This window comes from Halichoeres trimaculatus, unplaced genomic scaffold (assembly GCF_033239565.1).
Source record: "Halichoeres trimaculatus isolate MK-OKI-2021-1 unplaced genomic scaffold, fHalTri1.1 fHalTri1_scaffold_10, whole genome shotgun sequence".
Taxonomy (NCBI): Eukaryota; Metazoa; Chordata; class Actinopteri; order Labriformes; family Labridae; genus Halichoeres; species Halichoeres trimaculatus.
Window position 1 is genome coordinate 11098164 of NW_027437187.1, and position 24684 is coordinate 11122847.

The 24684-nt window shown below is 40.1% G+C and overlaps 1 protein-coding gene across 1 annotated transcript in view; it reads right to left on the reverse strand.

Annotated features, from left to right (window-relative positions):
• The window catches only part of ppfibp2b (PPFIA binding protein 2b), a 103302-nt gene that overhangs the window by 5930 nt on the left and 72688 nt on the right, over nt 1-24684 (reverse strand). Inside the window, exons 7-22 of the mRNA XM_074678569.1 lie at nt 18183-18386; nt 17098-17190; nt 11359-11470; nt 11147-11179; nt 8668-8729; nt 8507-8582; nt 8339-8421; nt 8144-8211; nt 7990-8055; nt 7830-7890; nt 7518-7565; nt 4952-5114; nt 978-1116; nt 764-883; nt 469-619; nt 21-132 (exon numbers count right to left, since the gene is read on the reverse strand). Coding sequence (XP_074534670.1) covers nt 21-132; nt 469-619; nt 764-883; nt 978-1116; nt 4952-5114; nt 7518-7565; nt 7830-7890; nt 7990-8055; nt 8144-8211; nt 8339-8421; nt 8507-8582; nt 8668-8729; nt 11147-11179; nt 11359-11470; nt 17098-17190; nt 18183-18386 — 1591 coding nt within the window. The remainder of the gene's footprint in view (nt 1-20; nt 133-468; nt 620-763; nt 884-977; nt 1117-4951; nt 5115-7517; nt 7566-7829; nt 7891-7989; nt 8056-8143; nt 8212-8338; nt 8422-8506; nt 8583-8667; nt 8730-11146; nt 11180-11358; nt 11471-17097; nt 17191-18182; nt 18387-24684) is intronic.

The window sequence follows — 24684 nt, forward strand, 5'->3', positions numbered from 1 at the left end:
TGTGCTGTGGGAGAACGTACGAGTGACCCAGACGTAGTCGAGCTCTGCAGACTTCTCGGGCTGCTTGCTGCTGAACGTCTTAATGGCAAGCTGAAGCTTCTTTCTGTGCAGCGAGTTCTTAATCGCCAGCTCCTGCAGACAAAAGGAGAGAAATGAGCATATTAGCCACAGCTACCTTCATAAAGTAAAGGGCTCACTTATGAGTTAAATAACAGCACTAGAAGGGAACTATCTGATAAAAGTGAAAGAGAAGAGTTGAGGATCTGAGATGACGACACTGAAGCAAAACTAACGAGCAGGTCAAAAAGCATCGATGGGTGTGACTAAATGCTTTAAGGACAGACACACGGTGACAGTGATCAGACAGGTGGAACTAAATATCTGACAGGTCGAATGGAAGGTCTGTGTGTGTGTGTGTGTGTGTGTGTGTGTGTGTGTGTGTGTGTGTATGTGAGTGTGTGCACATACCCTCTCCAGGTCATGTGGGCTGGCTGACTGTAGCGTCTGACCACTCGTGACCCAGTGGCGAGCCAGGACACTGTACTGACCGAGTCCAATCTCCTCCAGCCAATCACACACCTGCTCTGTGCTCCACTTTGAAAAAGGCAACTTCGTGTCTCTGACGAGGTGAGAAGAAGAAACATGTTTCAGAGGAGAGTGAAACCAGGTGAGTGACTTTATCTAAGAGCCATATATGATGGTGATGAAGATGATGATGATGATGATGATGTGTGTGTGTGTGTGTTGAAGTGTCTTTTTATACCGTGTGTTCCCTGAACGGGCCAGTCTCGGTCCAGCAGTAGCTCTGAAGCCCCCCCTCTTGAACTCTCCCAGCTCAGGGTCATGGACCTGAGAGGGGCTTCCTGATTGGCTGCGGCGGATCCTGTAACAAGATCATGGATGAGCGAAAAACAAAGAGCAGGAAAATGTTCTTGATGTCTGAATTTGTGCAGAAAGTGTTAATCATAAAATCTTACTTTCCCCAGAGCTTCTTGATGCCTCTGTGAGTCTTCCTGTTCTCTGGTGAGACCGGGGACTGCTGTCCAGAGTCCACTCCGGAGGACAGAGGGGACTGGTCTGACAGGACACACTCCTCCAACCTCTCTGGATGCCCTGCTAGACAAAAAGAGATGTCAGTCTCCAACGCTGAATAGTGAGGGTGAGGGTCTGTGTCCACTGACAGTCCTCAAAACCTCCACTACAGAGGTTTTACTGCTGCTCGGCTACAAAAGTTGTACCACAAACTCAGACGCTGCAACAGGGTTTCATTGTCTGAACATCAACTCTCTCTGAAGAAGATGTAAACCAAAGGTTTGTTGTTAAAATATCTCATGCCGAGCACTCCAAACACAACAGAGGGGAAACAGACACACTGGGGTTGGGATGCAGTACCCACCAGCATCATAGAGGTCATGTTTTCCAGGAGATCCTGAGGCAGAAGAGGTTAGTGGGGTGAAGACGGTAAGCAGACAGAGAGCAGAGAGTGTTAGTTACAGCTTCTTTATGCCCAAATCTTTAACACATGTCAAGTGTGTAAAGCAGCAACATGCAAGAGGAAGTCTACGTGTTTTTATCCTTTTCCAAACATACAGAGGCTGTGAGTGGCTCTTTGTTCACTTTAAAGTCAACTCAAGCTGTATAAAGGAAATCACCTGAATGAGTAGGGATGGGAATCGAAAACCGGTTCCTGTTGAGAATCGATAAGAAATGTTTCCAATCCATTGATATCGTTAGTCTTTGTGCTTAACGATTCCCTTATCAATTCTCTACATTGTGCCGGAGCCGCCGGGCCTTACATTGACTAGTCTGCTGCAGCTATCATAGCTTAGCAGTTAGATAACGTTTCCCAAGAAAACTCTGATTCAGGATTTTCATCTTGAAGTTTTACTGAAGAACTGACTTCATAAAGAAATGTACATTACTCTCTCTCAGGAGATTCATAGTCAGTACATTTGAAATGTTATAAACCACCTTATTTACCATAATAACAAAATATTTCAAGCTTGATTCTAACATATATGGGAAACTGCATTGATATGCTAGCAGTTAGCATACATCAGTATAACTTCAGCTTCAGAATAGAATTTCAACTTTCATCACAGAAACATATCACATCAACTCTTTGTAAAAATACTGAGAATTTCAAATGTCAAAAGCTAACAGGCAATTGAAAGGATCATGGCTGACTTCATAACTATGGAAAGCTTCCAAACAACTTAAACTATTGCTATAACCACTTTGAGACACTAGATGGCCCACTTGCATTACTAATATATTACAACACAGTACATCAACATTGCATTGTGTGCATTTTTTACCTGTTTCTGTATAATTATGCCCAGAAATATTTAGACTCAGGGACCAATTACATTTTATTCACTTACAGTAAAAACTCAATTAAATGTTGACACAGAAAACCTGTTAAGCTACTTTTTGTACCAAGAAATTCCCAACAGGAATTGATAAGGGAATCGATAAAGAATCAGATCGATAAGCAGAATAGATAAGGGCATTGGTATTGATGAAATTAATGAATGAGGTCAGTCCAGAGTCCCTCCTTCAAACCCTGATCAGACTGATAGGAGTGTTCGCTTGCCTGAGAAATTTGAGCAGGTTGGTGCCGAAACAGACTCACATTGTTCTTCAATATTTACTCATGTGTAAATATTTCTCTACAATCATGTATATAACATTTCTGGCTCGACTTGGTCTTTCTTAGCCACATCCGCTGAGTCTCGGTCAGAGAGTCTGTGCAGAGTGAGGAAATGAGAGCTAAAGGGGGTGTCAGGTTGCATTCTTGTTTGTTTACTTTTGATGTCAAAGCTAGAAGAAGCGCACACATCCTTAAGCCGGCGCTCCTCGCCCTCTCACAGCCTCTGATTAGCCTCATGCTTTAAGCTCAGGCTCTGTGTAGGATGATACATGAGTGGCTGTGTGCTTATACGCCTGTTTGCTTCACAGAGTGTGTGAGTATCAGAGTGCTGATGCCAGAGAGTCAGGCATTATCTTCGACAGCTCTCTGAGTCATGAGGGAGTCCTAATAATCCTGGATTTGGAGCTTGATCCTTGGTAAAAACAGTTACTCACACTAACTCGGCTCACCTCTGAGCTCTGGGATGTGACAGGGACAATCTTGTTTTGTTTGTCACATAAGTTTTGTGAACATTTCGTTTGTCAGAAGAAACTTGTTTGTATGACCCCGGAGTCAAAGCAGCAACATTAGCAGAGTGACTCAGTTTTTCTGAAAGGCTGTTTCCATGTTGACATTTGAGTATCTGTGTGAGCATACAGTACCTAAAGCCGGAGCACTGGCACTCCTGCAGCGAACTGCAGCCAGAAAAACAAACAGAGAAAAGAGCAATCCGGCAGCGAAGCAGACAAGAGGAGGAGAGAGGGAGAAAGGGCACAGGGAAGGAAGCAGTGGGAGCAAAGTTAGTGGAGAAAGTGTTATTAGACAGCTTATTGCATTAAGTTCCCCCTCGTTTCACAAAGATAGTTTCAGATCAAGCTGAAGAGAGCAGAGCTACTCTTCATCAGCTTGTACCTCTGAAATATGGTCTGTCAGCTGCGGGCAAGTTTGAACAGGTAATTTATTTAAAACAGACCAAAAGTTGAGTCAAAATTAAGTTGATTAAAACATCCACCATTAGTCTTTTTGATCTTTTTCTAATTCTTTCTCGTCAGGTAGGCTCAATTGTAGCTATCAACCCAACTATGATCTGTTTAACTTTTTTTTGGGTTACGTGATTTGCACAAATTATTAGTGATCAAACTTGGGAGCAGAATAACCGTGTATGGAGTTGAACCACAGTTTGGCTGTAAAGAGTTTGAACCATCACCTGAAAAATGCCGTCCTTTTCTAGAAACAGGTCTTAAAAATAAAACTTTAAAGACACAGAATGTATATCCGTATCAAAATGTGTTTCTCTGAGTTCGATATTTCCTAAAAATTGAATCCAATGTCATGTTTAACCCTTTAAGGCCCACTACACCAAGTCTACCAGAGCAGATCTTTACATTTTTACATGCTGTTGTATAATTTTTTTGCATAAACATTTTGCTATACATCAATACAACTTTTATATCACAAAATGTAAAAAACATACAAACTTATGTCCTGACCAACTAAAAAAGTGCTTAAAAAAGAGCATTAACTATAAAAAATATATATATATATATATAATTTTTTACACATATATTTAGAAATACAGAAATGTCATGGCTGTGTGCTTAAAAAATGTGAATGTAAAAATGTGATGACAAATATTCTACGTACTAAGTCATGTGGACAACCGGGATCTGGATCTTAACGTTTTTGTTGCTTTTGCTTAATTTCTACAAACCTATCATTTGAAGGAAACAACACTTTGGGATGTGTTAAAATAAAATATGAAAGCTAAACTCTCCAGAACAAACGTTTTTTTAAAGAATGATAAATCAACCTAATCTAGTTTCAAATCTACCATCAAGTGAAGATGAATATGCGAATCATAGCGCTGGTGCTACGCTGGGCTCACTGAGGTTAAAAGTCATTAAGAGCAATCGTGGACAAAAAACATAGCTTTATTACCCGAGTAAAAGACAGATTTTTCTTCTTAAATATCTCAAGTAGAAGTGAAAGTTGTTCTGTTAAATTAAAGTACAAACTTTTAAAAATACTTAAGTATTCACATAAGTGAATCATAAAGTGTCTGAAAATGTTGTTTCTCTACATTCACTTTCTGCTACATTACATTTATTTTGAAAACATAATTTCAATTGTCCAATGAATGTATGTTTATGTGTTGATGCTTCTGCAAAAAAAGTTTGGAATCATTGCATTAACTGTTGATATCCATAGATTTTATAAACAAAACCCTTTGATTAAATACTGGCTTTAATTGACAATAATACATCCAAAGTGTGACAGACAACAGCAGACAAAAAAAGTAGAGTGATGAAGGAAACTCACTGAATCTGTGTTCCTGGTCGTGGTGGTGTACAGGAGAGAGCCGGACAGGAGATAAATACTCTCCGTGTCTCTCTCCGTCACCGTTCAGCTCAGCTCTTAACTCGCTTCTTTTACTCAGCTTCCCGGGAAGAGTTTGGTATTTGCTCAGCTCCATGAGATGACTCTGCAGAATATTAGAAAGCAAATAATAATAAAACAACTGTTACTTTTGAGTAGGTCCACCTCTAAATATCCATCACTTGTAAAGATGTGTGATTAGAAAACAAAAGCAGGCACCTACAGGTTGTTAAAGCATGAGCTCATCCACATGTTTTAAAGATGTCAGCTCACTCTGTGGCAGCTTAAAGCTACACTTCACGTGTGTGTGTTTGTGTGTGTGTGGAAAGGCATTTCATACAGATTTTAGAATATCATATTTCCTCTTCATCTTTGCACAGATTCATGAAACTTTCTTTCACATGGTTTGATGGTGGTTCGCTCCGTGTTTGTTACATAACCAGTGTCCTTTCCAGAGTTAATGTCTGATCATGCCAGCTTCTGAGCGGGCATCAAAGTCACCAGAGCTCTGAAGGAATAAGAGGAGAAAGGCCAGCAGAAGGAAACAGCTGCAAGGAAGCCGTGACGCTAAGCTCTACTGACAGCCACTTCAGGTGGGTCTTAGCCCTTTCTGCGCGTGTGTGTGTGTGAGTAAATGTGTGTGTGCCTCTGTGGATGAACTCCTGGAAGTCGTTTTTCCTATGAAGTAATATTTAGCTGTGAACTTTGATTTCACACAAGGGACACGAGGTCAAAGGGCATCCATTCTCTTTGTTTTAGACGACAGAAAGGCTCACATCACGTTACTCCACACACACACACCAGTATCGACTGTTATCTTTGGGGCTGGGGCCAAAAAACTTGAAAAGAAGAGGAAGTGCGTTTGGTCCCAGAATAATTGGAGTCATTGACATTCATCACATTGTTTTCATAATTATCGTTATAGTTAAATAAATCTCTGTGGATTAATTCTTCAAATTATAAATGAATTTATGGATATTTCTTACCACTCAAAGCAGCTTTGCACTGCTGGTCACATTCACACACTGATGGGAGCAGAGCTACAGTCGGGGACCATCACTGTTAGCTTACACATCCACACCAACAGCAGGAATCATTTTTGTTTCAGTGTCTTGCCTAGAGACAGTTTGGCACGTGGCTGCAGGAGCTGGAATCAAACTCCCACTGCAAAAACCTGAAATCTTATCAAGTGATTTTGTCTTAATTTAAAGCTATGGTCTATGATTTGGAAGCTTGGTAATTATTAATAACACCGTTTATAAGGCTGTTATAGTCCGATGGCCCTATCTACGCAATAAAAAAGCAATAAGAACGAAAAAATCCATTCAGTACAGCAGCTGCAAAAAGACATAATAATTGACCAATCCGAACCACCGTTCCCCTCGTTTCATGTTTGTGTGTGAGTCCATCCAATCTTCTGTCTACCCTGCTCCGCACCGTACTGCCCATGGTCCCACCTTGTCCTTCCCCACCACCCCTCTCACGTCAGCTAGCTGCTCCGCTACCGAAGCGTCGTGGAGCCAGAGAAGACCGAAACCAGGAAGCTGTTACTGTTACCCTCCACAGGGAAGGGAAGAAAACGAAAAAGTTTCGGGGAAAAGGCTGAAGCAAGGAAGAATTATGAGTGATACAGGAGCCAACAGAGACTGAATATTGGAGAAATGTATGACCGGTAGAAAAAGCTGCAGAGGGATTTGGGACTGAAGACTGACGCATAGACAGCTGAGTTTCTGTAGAACAGGTAGACCACAGCTTTGAGTGAAAGACTTAATATGAGCCACATTCACCTCACCAGTCCACAAAAAATTCTTATTTTAAGTTATTTTAAGACAAAAATGAGGTCTGAACTGCTTGTAAAAAGAAAAATGAATCTGCCAGAGGAGCACGAAAAATCAGCTCAGAAAAATTACTTGAAAATAGAATATTATCTTAATACAAGTAGCTATTCTCTTGTTCCATTGGCAGATTTTTCTTTTTTAAATTCTTTCAAGCAATTCAGACCTAATTTTTGTCTTTAAATAACTTGAAACAAGACATTTTTCTGAACTCAGAACTCAGGTTACTTTGGCTCATATAATGTCAAAAAAGACAAAACACTTGATACAATTTCAGCTTTTCCAGTGCCTGACCTTCTAATTAAGTGATGACTGCTCTTCCACTGAGCCAGCTACTAATTAAAAAACCTTTCTCTTTCATACTCTTAGGTACAAAGTGTATCCAAAACAGTGAGAGATAAATTCAGTTTTCACACAAATTAAGTGAGTAATTTACTCAGTGAGTGGCTGAGAGAGCATCCTACACACCACATGCACACATGCAAGCCTTGGAAAACCACAACAACAAATACCAAACATAGATTTTGACTGAGCATCTATGTGACCACCGATGCGTTTGCAGAAAGAGTCTGTGTGTGTGTGTGTGTGTGTGTGTGTGTGTGTGTGTGTGTGTGTGTGTGTATCTGGGGTGAAGTGAAGGTTAGGTCATGTGAGGCCATGCTGCAGATCAGTACCTCCGCCCCTACGTCTGACTCTGTTTCTACTGGCTGGATCTGTACCGCCTACAGCCGAGAGAGACACCAGAGGCAGAAACACACACACACACATTCACACACACACAATACACACATTCGCACACACAGACACACACACACAGAATGAGCAGGTTAGCATGTACTAAAGCAAATTAAAAACAGAGTTTATTGAAAAGAGCAAAGTTAGTTAGCTTGTTGATTAGCATCAGCAGATGTAGCAGCTTGAACTTGATGTATGGATTAGATTCATTAGGTGACACAGACTGATTTAATGTTTACACAGCAACAAACCTTTTTTAAGGATCCACTCTGCAGCTCTTCAAGGCTACTGGAGAGCAACCTCCGCCGATGCCTGAAAAAAAAAAAAAAAAATTAAGTTCACACACTTTCACATCAGTCTGCTCTGGTGGCGTACGTTTATAACCACTGTTCAAAGAAAGCTTTAATTTACCATGATCCATTCAAGAAGCTCGTATCCCCAGAAGACATTAAGGATATGTCCATTGAGTTCTGGATACTGCAACACACACAGAGGGAAGGGTCAAACTGTGAGCTTGTCATAATTCAGTTTGTGTGTCAGAGTGTGTACATGTGTGTTGTGACACCTGGAGTCCAGTTCCCTCTGGTAAGGAGACGAGGATAACATCAGAGGGGAAGATCCTCTTGATGATATCTACGAAGACATGAAACACTTTTTAAAATTCTTTAAAAAAAAAAACAACTCTGTGTCACTGAGAGAAACACACTTTCTTCCTAAACCTGGAGAGACAGGAAAAAAAAGAAACCCATCGTACTCTTACCTCTGACCTGAGCATATCAGCATGTGCTCTGTTTGTGATGGCTCTCACTCTCAAAGCACCGCTCAGCTCCTCTTCACTGCTCCCTGGTTGGAGGAAACACAGAGGAGAGACAATTGGGAGCTTCCATCAGAAGATAAAACTCAGGAAAGAAACTGATATGAGTCTTACCTTGTGTGAGCGCCATGACTTCCCTCATTTTTCTGTACTGAGCCAGCAGGACGGTTAGCTCCTCTATACGTCGGTCCTATTTGCAGGAGGAAACACACAAGACCATTTCATTCAAATGGGAATATCTCTTCATCCACCTAATGAAGTCGTGTTTAATTTACCTTTTCATCATTTGAAGCTAACAGAGACTCCATGCCGACCTTTAATCTCTGGTACTCTTGGTCTAAGAAAGAAAAAACAGCCAGTAAAACATGTTGGACTAACAGTAACTTCACGTCTCATTCATTTAGAGCATCTGATGGTTGCTTGACGTAATGTTGGCGACAGACATGACATCCATGCTAATATGAATAAACAAGCACAGCAAACACACACTGACAGCATGACTCTCCAGAAACCATCACCTGGTCAAAGCCTGCAGCCCACAGTGCTACACTCTGTGTTCAGTTTAGCTTCTGTGCTCACAAACAAAACAAATATGCAACACAGTCTCCTAAAATATGTTCTTACAATGAGAATTTTTACAAGCAATGCAAAGTAAGACAAATGAAAAAAAAACAATAATAAAACAATAGCAAACAAACCTGGACCAGAAACCACTCAACATCCTTTCAAATACTGACAGCAAGATCCAACAATAATTTGCCAAGAGCATATTTATGAAGCATTTTCCTAAAACTGCTTCATAAATCTGTGAATATGGCCTTAAAAAGTTGAGTTTTCTTGCTTTTTGGGGACTTTTAGGATCTTGGAGAGTAACAGTGTAATTCAACATTCACTTTTCTCAATGTGAGGATGAGACTGAGAATCATATTTTGGCAACTTTAGGCTTTTCTAAACTTGTAAACCAAATTAAATAAAAATAAAGATATGTAAACTGATTCAGTATTGTTTTATGGGATTGTAAATGTGTAGTTGAGTGGTGAATTAATCTCAAATACAAACAGGAATAACAGATGCTCCATAATCCTCTGTGGTGAGGCAATAAACTGGACATATTGTAAGTCTCCGTCAGAGCTTTTAGTGAAACTGGCCTGGAAAACTTTCAAGATGCTGAGCTGCTGTAATTATCTTCTTTAATGCTTTTTTAATGCTCGCAAAAATTCACAGAGCTTCCAGTGTTAATGACACAGCACATGAAGAATTGGATAAATCTGTCCAATGGTTTGGCCCTTTTTCCAAGATATCCAATCTTGCTTTTTAAGTCAGGAATGGGCTGATACCCGATACCAGGACCAGATCCGTCCACCCTTAGTGCTGATACAGAATTCTGAATTCTGACTGTGGTGCAGGTGTTTATTTCTAGAGTGTACCTGTTTATAACTGTACATAAAGAAAACACCATTTTGGACAAGAAGCTCAAAGTTGGTGTTTTTTGAAAGAAAAGGTTGATATGAAAGTTTTGCTGCTGGACAATAAGAGAATAAGTAGTCTACAAAACATTGCTATTATCTCAGTTTGAGATGTTTTACAAATAAGTTTGTTACAGGATGCAGGACCATTCTCTATGCACAAATGGAGCCAGGTGAAATTTCATGTTCTCCTGTTTTATATCTGTGAAGTGTATTTCATGATGTCAAAAAAACAAAGTGTGAGTTTAAACTTATGCTATTAAAGATGCTATGAGGAGGATCTGTTTTAATTGAACTCCCTTGCCACCTAGTGGCCTGGAGTCTCTGCACACTGTTGTAAATTACTTTTAGTGAGGTGTGTGTTTGTTTAAGAATTAAATGGAGATCAGATCAAAACAAATTTTCTTTGTTCAAGACAACTTGTAACTGGGTGTAACATGCCAAGGTAAGGTATTTATCAGTACAGTTACGTACATGACATCAAGCAAACGTAGCAGCTGGCTATATATTAGCCATCTAACGTGACAACAACACTCTCCTGTACAGCTTCTGCTCTTCTGTCCTTTTTCTGTCTGACAGTTTGGCTCCTGTGTCCACCATCACTACAAAATTAGTCATAGAAATTGTTTTAGCAGAGAAAAACACAGATCTCTGTGTTTTATCTCCTCTCACTACTAAACTTCGTCAGCTGGTGTGGTGTTGTCATAGAGACCTAGACATGCCGTAAATCAATCTAGTCCTGGATGACCCGTCCTGGAAGATAAGAAGTAGCAATTCAAAATAACATGTAACCAGCAATATTGGCCTTGATAATCTCATTTTAAAGTGTGGATTATGATCAGGCATATATCTAGAAGATCACTTTTCAAACTCCTGACAGCCCCTTTAAGAAGGTTAAATTGCTTGGCTTATATTAACATACAACCTTGTGTGAGACAGTGGCTGCAATATTAGCAAGAATGATCCACTCTGTATGTGTTCAGGGGTTACATAAAGCACTGCTCGCTGAGCGCTTTGAAAGGATGTTGAGTTTTTCAGAGCTTTTGTTCAGTAAAGCTTGAGTGTTCACCATGACCATCACAAACAGAAAGCTATGCTGTGGTCCCATCTCAAACCAAACGCTCTGCCACCCAGATATGAGACAGAGCACAGCTTCTGTTGATGTAACACCCTGATACAAGAAAAATGAACGGGTCATTTTAACTCTGTTTGTTAAACTTGAAAACTAAAGATGGCAGAGGAGTTTGGTTTAAGATTGGACCCACGAGGACAGCACACCATGCCTTACATTTGTTAATCAGATGCTTGATATACACCTCCTCTACAGCAGAGGGCAGCAGAGAGTCAAAAAAGGTTAGGTGTTGAGCAGAGGAGAGAGGGACATGTTGATTAGATGTTACAGTAATAAGAACAGACAGACATGCATATCTCTGGATTACACACATCCTCACTGACAGATTTGGATCTAAAGTGATTGGTCAGACCGTCAGCTGTGTGTACCTCTCTCTGCGTTGTCATTGGTTGTGCCACCTCTGGCCAGCAGCTGGGTCTGCAGGCATTCGATTTCAGCGTCTTTGGATGCCAAGAGCTGCTGCAGCTCTGTGATCTCTGCCTGTGGAGGAAGACAGAGACTGTATCTGAGAACAGGGTCAGTTTCTTAGGTCACTGTTATCTGAGGGTGCTGAGAGAGTTTCGGTCAAAGTCAGAGTCCTCTGGACAACCTCAGCATTTGATTTACACTCACAGTGGTGAGTTACAGACTCTGAATGTGCGTGCCATTTAATCTTTGAATGGCACTCAAGTCATTCAGCTTAAGATATCAGATGGTGTTGTGGGCAGTGAATAACATTTCTGTCACATTCCAAGTGAAAAATGTCTCTCAAGACTTAACACATGTCACATTAACCCAACAAGTCCAGGAAAGTGTTATTTTAATGTATGAGAGGTTAAAAATGTTGCCTCAATGTGTAAAGAAAACTGAATAAGAAAAAATGCTATCAATTTTTTGAGAAAAGGAAATGTTCCAGTTCAAGAAAATCAAAAAGTAAGTTTCTTATTCCATTACCAGGTTTCATGTTTTACTCATTAAAAACAACCTGGGCTTCATTTTTGACCTATGATACAGTGAATGTAGCTTCAATGAAGTCATCCAAGACAACTTCAAGGATAAGACAAAAACACTTGCTCAGTTTTGACTTTTTGCAGTGTGTCTGAAGTGGTTTATAAAAACATTTTTGTTTTCATCTTGACATTGAATTTTAGCAAATGCATGCTCCCCCTTTGCTCCACACATGGACATCAGTCTTTTAAGCATCCTAAGCCTGCACCAATATGATTGATTTACACTTCTTCAAACACTCCTCTATAGATTCTTCACTCACATGCATTTCCTTGAAGTGACACTTGCATCAATGCTTTGTGAAAAATTCAACCACAGAATAATCAAAAATACAAAATAAAAGTATGACTTGCACCTTCAGTTTAGATAACGCAAAATTTTGTTCATGATGCCAATTTGTGCCACAGACTTCAGATTTAGATTTCACCAAACCAATCCAAGCTGGGGATGGAAGAGTATTCTAGATTGGACTTAATTAAGTGGCAGACGGCAGGTGTCAATAGAGAACAGGTGTTCACACAGACATGTTTACTATAACAACATGTCATAAATTCAGATCTAACACATCCTGCAGCTGCCCCACCATAAAGTTCTGTAAGTCATAGAAACACAGAGGCACTATAGAGAAGTGAAGCACAGATTGTTTCAAAGAGATTATTAAATTATGAAATAAAGGCTCTAATGTTTCTCTGTCATGCCAACATATCCTTTTTTCATTATTTTGACCTACTGGTGGCATTCATTGGTGACTGAGGCGACTAAGCTTTAAAAATCTTCTATCATCCTCAGGGCCTGTTATGGCTGTGATGTGAAATTTAAGATTTGCTGTCTTGCTTTTCTGTTTTTCATGCTGTTAAGTTTTTTTTTTTTTTAAAGTTTGGACTATATATATATATAACGCCTTCTCTAGTCTTCTGACCATTTAAAGTCTTTCTATATTATGAGTTACATTCACCCATTCATACACTGAATGTAGAGACTGATACATAGAGATCCCATCAGTATTAATCCATCACATTCACACTTCACATGATAGCACAGCACCGGGGGCAAGGACACTTTGACATGTGGACAGCAAGACTTGGGATCAAACCCCCAACCTTTAGAAATAAAGGCAACACTCTACCACTGAGCCACAAGAAGACACAAGAAGACACAAGAAGGCACAAGAAGACACTGGCATCCTAATGAACAGAATCCGACAGTAAAATAAAAACATGCTGAAAATAAAAACAAACTGAGTGACATGGATCATATGGATCATGGAGGACAGCGGTCTACACCTGGATTCAGCTCCTTTGTGAGAGTACACTGTAAACCCCAAAGTTCAAATTACTCCCTTGGATTAAGCTATTAAAACTTAAAATTTGTTAGTAAGTTCAGTTTACTTAAATGTCTGAGTTTTCAGTGTTGAAAATGATGATTTCTGAGTAGATTTAACTTTTGTTACTATTTAAGGAAGAATAACTTAAATCATCAGTTTGTGACTGTGTTTTGTAACCGTGAGTGAGGAGGGGACGCAGTCAATATGAGACCCTGCTGTACTTCAAGTCATACAGCAATGGCACATGTTCTTTGTGCTCCACACGACACGGACTGTTTGTCTGTGTGTCGCAGCATGGACCAGCTGTCTGTACTCTTTGTGAAATTGATCAGCTGTTTATGCTCTATGTGGTGTGGACTGACTGTGCCAAGAATAAATAAATATATCTTTTTACATTTAATTTCAAAACTGGCCAAAGTAACATGATAGTCCAGTCAAATATTTCATTTATAAATATATTAACCATTAGGCACAGTGCAAATGTCAGTAGGTACAAGACCCTGTGCCATGGAGCGCAGACCACCAGTCAGTGCCGTGGAGCTCAGACAACCTGTGCCCCCTGAAGAACAATGTTTCAACTTCAGGGTCTCTTATCTACTACCTTCCCTCCTCACTCACGGTTACTAAAGTTATGAAATTAGAGCTGATTTTTGTTGTGACGGCGTTTGTAACCATGAGTGAGGAGGGAACGCTGTGGATATGAGACCCAGCTGTTCTTTAAAATGTTATTTAATTTAGTTGTTCCGATCTGCTTCAAATTTTCATTATTACATTTTAATTTATACAGCAAATGTATTGATATCACATTTTTCAGTTTTGAGTAAGGTCAACTTATTATGTTTTACAGTGATATGCAACATTTTTTTTAACATTACTTCATATTTTAATTTTTAACAAATAAGCATCAGGTTTATTTGATTAAAGATATTCAATGAAGGATTTTCCATAATAATCTTAACTACTTGTTTCATTAATTTGTTTTTTTAAGGTAACCGATTTACAAGCATTTTTCAAGTAAACTCAACTTATCCCAGCAGAATAGCAGCAGAATAATTTATATTTAGGTCTTACAATAGACTAGGAACTGGTGGAAAATATAATCATTAAGCCAGGCCGGCTCGTTTTTAATTGAAGCACTAAATTTGCAGTTTTTGCGGAGCAAATTAAGTTTTAAAAGGAGTACCATTCAGCTAAGAGAGTTTGAAGAGATTATTCTATTAAAAATTTGATAAATTATTAAAAGGAGGATTATCCTTGACCCAAATGTGTTCTTTATGTAGAGCTAGGCTTTGACAGTAGTCAGTGCTTCACTTTCAGCTGGAAGACCCAAGCTAACACATAGATTCATCATTAAAATGTTAAAACACAAAAGCTCTGGTTTTTCATGGTGTTTACCATCTTCTTTCCCTTGAGCATGAGAAACCAGAGGTAGGAAGATAGATTATCCTGTTCTCTACTTTGGTATATTCCTACATGAGCATTTCTGTTAAAATAACATTTCATGTAAAAATTTGGTGAAGTTCTGTCTGAAAATGTATCATTGTGAATTTCGCCACAATTCAGCTGACATTTGACAAAAGCACCAAAACAAGGAGCAAGAAGAAAAAAGAGCAACAAGCACACAATGATAAATTAGGAAGAGGAGGGAAGAGGCAAAGCATGAATGCAACAAGAGATGAACAGTGGGGAAGAGGAGGCAGTGGGGGAGGACAGGGGGAGGCAAAGGGAATCTGTATCTAATTAGTGAAAGCGAACAAACTTAAAGAAAAATCAAGCAACAAGAAGCAGAAGAGGAGGAAGAGAAGGAGAAAGTGGAGGCACCTGTGCGCCGCGCCAGCGCTCCTCCCAGTGCTGCTTCTCCAGCTGTGTGTGCTCCACAGTCAGCTTGAGGCTGGACAGCTGGGTCATGAGCGACTGGTAACACACATGGAGAGAATAAGAGATAGAGAGCTAGAGAGAGCAGAGACACAGGAAGAGAGTAATGACGGGGGATGGTTTGGAGGAGAGGAGAGGAGAAAGGAAAGAAGAGCAGAAAAAGAGGTGTAGAGAGCAAGCGGCAGAGAGGGGTTAGTAGAGAGGAAGAAGGGAGACAGAGTGAAGGAGGGAGAGGAGGAAGGAAGCACTGTAAGCGCAGAGAAAGCAGTGGCAGTTTGACCTCCTTTTAATTCAACAGTTACCAGTTAGTAAAGTGTGAGGAAACCTTTTCTAAAATCCCCTCAGAGGCTGATGCTCCTGATGTCTGCTGATAATCTTTACCACAAAATCACAGTTTAGCATTTAGCAGCTCTTTGTTTACTTTTGTTCTGTGGTACTGCCTCATGTTATGATTGTGTAATGATTAACATGTAATGATATTACAGCGTACCAGATATAATTAGCGTTACTCATTGTCCTGTGCTCCGAGATGCGTCTGTAACGTTAGTGAATCCTGGTTATGTCCTACCAGTGCTCATCTATCAACTCCAACCTCACCAAGCAGAGCTAACTAGCCTCACTTTTCATCATCACAAACATTTGATATTGTGTTTTAGCCCGTGCTCTGTCACCCTCCTGCTTGGCTTTCTTCTGCTCTTCTGTCCTTTGTCTTTTTGACTGTTCAGCCACACTGTCCACCATTACAAAAAATAAATTCAAGAAATAATTTTCCTTCAGAAAAGCGACAGATCTTCCTGCTCACTTGGTCAACTCGCTTTTCACTGCTACACTTTGCCAACCAAGGAGAGTCATTGGGGGGACTTTTGGTTAATGTACTGTAATCTAAAGAGTTCTCTTCAGGAAAATCCAACCTGGCCATAGATATAGAGCAGGTGGGGCTAACCTGCGGCTCGCGAGCCCCATGCGGCTCTTTGCCTTTCGGTGTGCCGCTCTTCGATCCATTTATGATTGTTATGAGTAGTGGTGTACCAATCAATCTAAATTATTGATATATTGATGTTGTGATCATTAATGATCAATACTTGGGTGATGAGATTGGTACTTAAGTTTCAGTTTCTTTTCTCCACATTGCACATGTGCTCATAGCTATCTAGCTAGATAGATGGATGGAACTTTGTCTTTTCTGCTGTAAAAACAGAAATTTGTCTTTGACACGGCTCCAAGTACAAATTGAAACACACTAAGAAACGCAATAAATGCCGCTTCAAAATTTGGAAGTGTATTGATTTTCATCTTTTGTCCTTTTGTTCATGTGCGAGAGGAAGTGTGTATGTGGTGTGGCTCTTTGTAGTACAATGGTAGTTTTAGTGGCTCTTGGTCTCTGACTGGTTGGCCAGATATAGAGAAACAGTATAAAAAAATGGCGCTAATAATCTAGCTTTGAACCTTGGATTATAAACAGGCAAATGCATAAAACTGAGACTTTTCCAAGATCACTTATAAAATTCTCACAGGGCCTTTAAAGACATAAATTTCCCAAAATGTTGGACTATTCCTTTAAGAGAATGTTTTTTGGTTGTTGTTTTGATATCATAGCTTTATGTGAGACATTGATTTGTGGAAAGTGGATCATGGCACTTAAACGATTCTATGTGGTGAGCTGAATTACAGTAAAGTACTTTTTTACTGCATTGTTTTGGTTGTAGTCGCAGATTTTGTAACTATGCTGTCTGTAAAAAATGCATTAGTTTTGGGTTCTGAGAAGAATTGAATTTAATTAGCATCTTTACCTTCAGCTCTGTTTGTCTTAGTCTGACCTGAAAGCTCTGCACTTTTTATCCACACAGAGACCCAGAAGCTGTGTCCAGTTACAAAAACATTTAGTCAATATTCAGTTTGTGTAAGCATCTTTAAAATATACCTTTGTGCCTCTGAGTTTCCTCTCATACTGGCCCTTCTCTCCTTCCAGCTCCTCCACTTTGCTCTTCAGCAGCTTCACTTCTTGCAGCAAATCCTGCAGCGAAACACAACACAGCACGTCTTCAGCTGTCTGCTCAGTCAAAGACGGGGAATCTTCCTGCAGGTGCGCTGTTGTTATGAATATTACATAACATCACATTATTTAAATGTCACAACTGTCAACATTATACCACTGCAGACATGCCAACAGGTAAACAGGGGGGTTTCAAACATGGGGTTCACATTCAGTGCAGTTATAAAGGTCTCCGGGGCTGAACAGAGCAGCGGTTAATATGGAAACATGATCCCCCTGAAACAGATACTACTGCGTGCAGTTATCAGCGACCAGGAAAAGGATGAACCTGAGGACCCAGAACAAGAGAGATAGCGATACAAGCTGTACATCTGCCAGCAGCTCATTTCCATAGCTGAGGGCAGTCATGTGCAGCTTGTGATTATAGGAACAGATAAATGACCCATCCACCTGGTCAGTGTGAAAGGAAACAGGTTTCAACTTTGTTAGTTGAGGAAGGAACCAATGTCATGCAAGAAAATCACATCAAACTACAACAAAAGGCCTGCTCCAAAATTCATTTTGAAAGGATTTAAAGACATGAAATCCTGACCCAGGCTGAAACGTGTTTTTACAAAATACTTCAGACTCGAGGAGTTAAAGAGAAATTTTAACTTTTAGCAGTCCCCAAGATCTGGCATCTGTCTCCAGAAGTTTTAGTCGATCATAATACGTGTAGCTACAGTAAAGCTTTTAAAGACTCTACTATCTTTAAGACAGTTAACTCCTCAAAAGTATAGAAGTATATGAAACACGAATCAGAAGTCTCCAAATCTGCAAGAATCAGAGGACAGCATGACCCCAAAATCCTGCAAAACACACTCAGAGACACACACCAAGAGAGGTTGTTAGTTTGATTCTGTGGAAAGATCCAAATACCGGGTGGTGTGTGGACTGGTTAAAAAAAGAGGAGAGAAGAAGAGAAGAAATGATGGGGGAGGGGAGGGAAGAGATCATCCATCAAGTCTCCCTACGTGTACAGCCAGTCCTCCATTGTGTATGGGCACATCTGAGTCAGACAGGCTCAGGTCTGAGCTGGCTGACCCGACCTGGAGGCTGCGGCCCTGGGCCTGGGACTCCCGCTCCTGCAGGGCCCGTTTCTCCTGGATACGAGTGCTGATCTCCTCTTGGAACTTGCACATCTGCTCCTGGAGCTCGCTGATGAGATTGACCACACACTGGACGGGTTGGAGTGATGGAGGGCAAATGAAGGGATGTGGAGGAGGTGAAATGGTGAGAGTGAGAAAAGGAAAGAGGAAGAAATACAAAAGAGTTGTAAGGAGAGGAGAGGAGAGGAGAAACAGACACGAACTTATCTGTTAATCAAGTCAGTCACTGGGAATGTCTGTTTACATTAGAGACGACTGTCAAATGTTACTGTAAACTCAGACATCTGAGGAAAAACAAAAAATATCTGCAACATTAAAAACTAACGTGGGGGAGGAAATGAAACTGTGATGCAGAGACAATTTTTCACAAGCTGACATTGTCATCATAAAATTCCTCCTTCCTGAAAAGCTCTTAGTTTAGTAATTCATAGAGTTCATGTGACAGCAGTGAGCCGGTCTGCGGTGTTGGAGCAGCTTCCTGAGGTGAAAGTGTTTGGCCCTCAGGAATGCTCCGAATGGATGCCTGCCATTCCTCCTGCCAGCCAGCCGGAGCCATGCAGCTGTTACTAACCACACACACACACACACACACACACACACACACACACACACACACTCTCACACACACACACCCGCATGGCTGACAAAAATGTAGACGGTGTCAGTTACCGTTGTAACATGACCAAAGCCAAACACAACCTCCAACATCGTTGAGTCGGACACGTTAGATTTGGGCGTGGGTGCTCGTGCCTAACATCAGACACAGTATTATCTTACTACACCAACTCAGCATTAACTTGTCAGAGTTTAAACATCTCTGTCAGACACTTCAAAGGCAGTGGGTCCACCAGCAAAGAGAAGCAGCCTTCCAGTACAAGAAACAGCTGAGAATCAGGCTTAAAGAGAACAGCTCTCTCTTCTCTGAACAAATCTGGATTGAGGTCCCCTGAGCCTTGTGTGTGGAAAATCTGTTAGAGCCTGAATGTTAAAAAAGAGCATGCAAACTGAGGGAAAACTGCTAAAAAAAAAAACAAAAAAACAAGTGTAACAGAAAAACATGATCCCTTTTTCAAGTCACACATTGAATATAAATCGACTCTGTTTTACAAACACGTTGGTTAACTGGTGAAGACAGTGGCTACCATTTCAGCCAAGCTAGCAGCTAGGCTTTGAGGGGGCAAATTTTGCTTGGTGGGTCAGTGATGGAAATACCTGCAACACTTCCCTTTCATTATTAATATTAACAAGCAAATGTTAGTATGTAAACCAAGGGGCAACATCTGAAAATACAAAAATGAAGCTTATGCCAAAGTGCTACAAGTTGCTGCTCATCAGCATGAGGCCGGCTTCAGAAAGACCAGGAAATCATGTACACAACAAGTCCAAAAAAGCAGACTTTAACAGCAAAAAAAAGTTAATTTACAGCCCAGTTCAAAAAACGACAACAGCCTGAAACACTAGTTTTGCAATCGGCACACACTGTACAGGATTGATTTCTTTTCTAGAAGATATTAGGACCGTCTGGTTGCTTAATCAGACACATCTCAGCTCATGTGAGTGATGAGTATCCTATAGCGGTTAGAAAGGAAGCTCTAAGCCGGTGTCGTATCCAATATGGCTGTGTACACACTTATTAGCTTCATTTCACTGTAGCTACCAGATTGGTGACATCATGGAGACAACGTCCATATTTTATACAGTCTATGATGTGAACTGACCATCCTGAGGCTGAACCAAGCAACAACCCCCTGTATAAAAAATATGGACAATATGTGAAAGTGTTAAAAAATGCTGTTTTTCTGGTTCACAGGCTGACAGTGGAAACCACCAAAAACCACAAACACACAAAGCCAAAAATGTTTACAGCCTGTATCAAATAAAATAAAATAAAATAAAATAAAATAAAATAAATAAAATTAAATTAAACAAAATAAAATAAAATTACAATGATATATTATAAAAAACTTAGATTAGGTTGAATTAAATTAATTGAGGAAAATTTGGGGTCTGAAGAGCAAATCAGCACACTGTAGAGGTGATGACTTTTTTTTTCTACAACATATTATCAAACCAAGCAAAGACTCTGAGTTCTGTCCGTGAAGGGTCATGGCTGACTTGACGGACAGGTTCACTTTACTTCACTGACTTCACTTCAACCAAACTTGAACTAAGCGTGTTTTGTTTAACATTTCTAATACGACCTCTTACCATGATGGATTCAAAACTTTATATCAAAAAACACTTTTCTCTACCCATATCCTAATTTTACTTTCTGTGACAGAAACAACTTTGGATTTTATTCCAGGGCCAGTCAAAACCACAAGAGCGGGACCAAATAAATGTTTTTAGTCTTGGTTGTTCTCAATGATCATTTCCTCTCAGATCGGCGTGATAAGGGCCTGTGGTTTGCATGTTTCACATTCTGATGTAAGTGTGTCATTCAGTGTGTGACTGGTGGTGGTGTGGTTTTGGTCTGACTCAGTCTCATCCTGGTCTCTGTCTATCCCTCTTGGTTTTGTCGTGGTCTCTGTTCACTCGAGTTTGGATTAGCTGGTCTGAACCAAAACACTACTTCTGTGTTTCAGAACTTAGCGAGAAGGCGGTAACTCCTCCATTTTCAGATGAATCTCCTTGACCTAAAACTACCTTGTCAGGATAGCCTTGTCCTCTCCGTTTGGTCTGAGGTCTTGGTTCATGTCAGGTTTGAAGAAGCAGAAAACGCTGCAGAAGGAGACGGATCACGCTCTGATTTTCAGAGGCAGTTGTCGCTGACAGTTACATCCTGCAGGATTTCTAGTGTGAACGTCCTGCATGTTCACTTTGTGTGTTGTGCCTGGCAGGGTACAAAACAATATTTCTTCAGAATATCCTGCCATTCCTTATCTTACCATCCGTCCATCACTGTCTCTCATCGTGCTCCTTCTCCATTTCTTTCTGCTCCTCTTTTTCTTTCAAAGCCTTCTCCACGCCACCTCTCCCTCTCTGTCTACTTCCGCTGATGCTTATCACGCTCCACTCACGCGTGTGTGTACACAGATAGGCCCCTGTGTCTATCTTGTCTATTTAATCAAAACAAAGACCTGGGTGCTTGATTCTGTCTAAAAACAGGAATACACACGTAGAAACACGCTCACAAAAATAGGGTTTAAAGTTTTAGTATCTTGTTTGTGAGTGTGGTATAGAGCTGCTGGGAGCAACATGAAACAAAGTCCACACTGAGACTCAAGTCCAGCCAACTGGACCTCTGTGGCATACTTGTGTAGATCAGAAACTCAGATATATTAACTCTCTCTGGAGCAGAATCTTTGCAGTTGACCTTAATTGAGAAGCTCCTGCAAGACTTCCCCACAGAAGGCAATATGTGAACATAAGACTATTTCAAAATCATGAATAAAGTCCTCACAGGGCCTTTAAAAAGGCTCTTGTATTTCTGCTATTGTTGATTTGAGTGCAGCTTGAGTAACTGTTCAGCCAAGATCAGCGTAATCTGGACGGTTTCTACATTGTTATTTATGCACAAAGTAAATCTTTTCTTTTCAGGACTGTTAAATTAATAGTATAACTATGTATTAACAGTTTTCTTCAAATGTTTATGTCTTTCTTGTGTTTTTGCAGTGTTGACTTTATTATTTAATGTCAGCCGTCTATCTAGCAGCACGCTGCAGGCTGTTGTTGTCACCGTCTGAAGAGACCGTTTGATGTGTTCTGGCTTGTTTCAGGGACTCAGTGTTTGAGCTTGACTCTCATCCAGACACATTTCATTGTAACCTCTGCCAGTGTTGAACAGAGGGCATGATCTCAGTGTTTGCTAGTCTTTTATTTGGGTGGCAAAGCTGGCAGTAATGTAGTGCCATGAAAACTCTTTATCAACTGATTAGCTTCTGGATATCATCAAATGATTATTACTTAGTGCTGGCAGAGAGCGGCGAGGAACGCTTGGGGATTTGTTTGTGGGGCGACCAGACAAGAGAGACTCCAAACAGCTTCACACCACAGACAGGAAAAGCCCCAAGCAAGAGTCTTAAGAAGTGATGTTAAAGTTTCAGCTGTTTATTGTCTGTCCTGATTTTTTCACAGGGTCATAAAACACTGAGGCTGGTTTGTCAGTAGCTTGGGTTAGTTGCAATTCTACATGGGTCTAAAACAGTTCATAGAAAATAAATCAGATCATTAACAGGTCTTCAGGTTTAAGGAAATCATGTATAGCCATTGGAAACTCTGAAGGGAGCTGTGATTGTTATGCTAAACACACCACAAGACTGCAAGTTTGGGAAGTCGACCAGACCTCAAAAGTTCTTCTCATCCAACAGGTAGGATAAAGTTCAGGCTACACAGACACCAAGAGAGCATATCCAAATCAGTGACCCAACAGTAGGTGGTCTGGTTAACTTCTTTAAGCCCTGATATGGTAATGGAGTGCACGGTTAATGAGTGGAGAAGTCTTACATCACAGAGTGTTTTAGTCGTTCACCAGTAAAGAAATAAATCACTTAAGTTTTTTTTTTTATCCTTCATGTTTTTACCAATTGTATTAATGTTTTTATTAAGGGTGCATAGATCACAATTTTCTGGCTGATCACCGATCTTTAAAAAGCCTGACCTGCTGATACTGATTCGGGCCGATACTGATTTGTATTTAATTTTTATAACTGACAGCATATACCTTCAATGTTCCAGTCTTATTTCATTGAAAATCATTGATCAATATCTGTGAAACAATAAAATCTTCATGTTTTAACTTAAACAACCAACAAAGTGTCCTGAGTTTTAGGTCTCAGAGCAAAAAGAAACAATGGCTGGCTGTCAGACCTTGCCAAAGGGTATATTAGATCAGTTTCATATGTAAGGATGGGCCGATTGCTGACCCCCCAAAATTAAGGAAATCGGCACAGATCAATCGGCCAATCCGTGCATGTCTAGTTTTTATATTTTTTATTTTGATAGTTATATAAAAAATAAGTCACAAAGAGAAAAATTCTTTGCACATCAATTTTTCTGGACAGGTGCATTTCGGTCTCCAAAAATGAAATTGGTTACCCACACCTTTAATGCCCATCAGTCCAATCTGGAAGAGCGAGGACCAAGTCCTTAGCAGACTCTGGTTTTATGATGTGTACATTACACCTTCACCCACGTCTTGTAATGAAGGAGACATTCACAACAGTTAGAGGTTAAGGGGATATTTTTACACATTAAGTTATTTTTCACATTAAGTTAATGTTCTACATTAAAATGTCACTAAAAATTAGACTTTTCAAGTATAGTTTTCTTATAATTCTGCAGTTTTGATTTGACATACATTTTCTTTTTATGGGGGGGGGATTAACTATTAACTAATGTAATCATCAGAATCACCCTGAATTATGATTTTGAAAAAGTTTTATTGCTTTAAAATCACATCATTACGTTCCCTCCAACCTCTCTGTGCTACCAGGCCTCAGATTCTCATCTGCTGAAATGTTAGCATGAATTAACATCATACCCAACATTTCAATTATTGGTCCATTAAAAACCATGAGTCCTAATATTATCATCATTTAGCTTAGCATTTCATTTAAGTCTATTTTAGACAAGCCACATGATTAGTAAGAATAAGTAATAATGAATCATATCTTCTTCAATGTTGATAAAAGAGTCACATTGTTCAGACTGTTTTTGGTGGCTGCTCCCTCCAGACATACCAGCGGTCAGTAAGAAATGAACACTTCACACAGCAACAGCAAACAATAATTGTTTGAAATAAATAAGCCAAAGAAAAACTGATCCACAGCACAGATGGGTAACACGATGAACTCTTTCTCTTTTGTGTCCTGTTCCTGAAAAGCGTTTCTGTGTCTGACCAACAACTTGTTTTGGTTGAAGCTGCGGCGGATCATTCCGACCAATGCAGCTCGTGGTCGATGTTGTTACTATTTTCTTTGGCTGAGAGAAAAGAAAAACTTTAACAAATGAAAAACGGCATGTCTAAGAGAAACAAGCAAAGCTGAACATGTCCCTAAATAGTCCCAGATGGAAGAGAAATGTTTTCCCTCAAACCAATGGAAAAAAATGCTGATGCTGCTTTTTCTGGCATCTGTGCTGGGAATGGATGAAGGACTTTCGCTTTGAGTTCACACTGATGGGAAAATGATTCAAAACAATTAATACAATTTATCAAAAATCACGACGTTAGTTGTTGTGGGAACTTTTATCATAGATGGCTTTTGAGATTTTCTATGTTGCCTGCATCATTTTCTCAAAATGTGACACTGGAAGGTGTTTCTATCCAACCAGGATGAGAGGAGTGAGAGGAGAGCACGTTTGACTCTGTACGTGTAACACTTGGGTGATGCTGGCAAAATCAATGCACACAACATACACCCCTCAC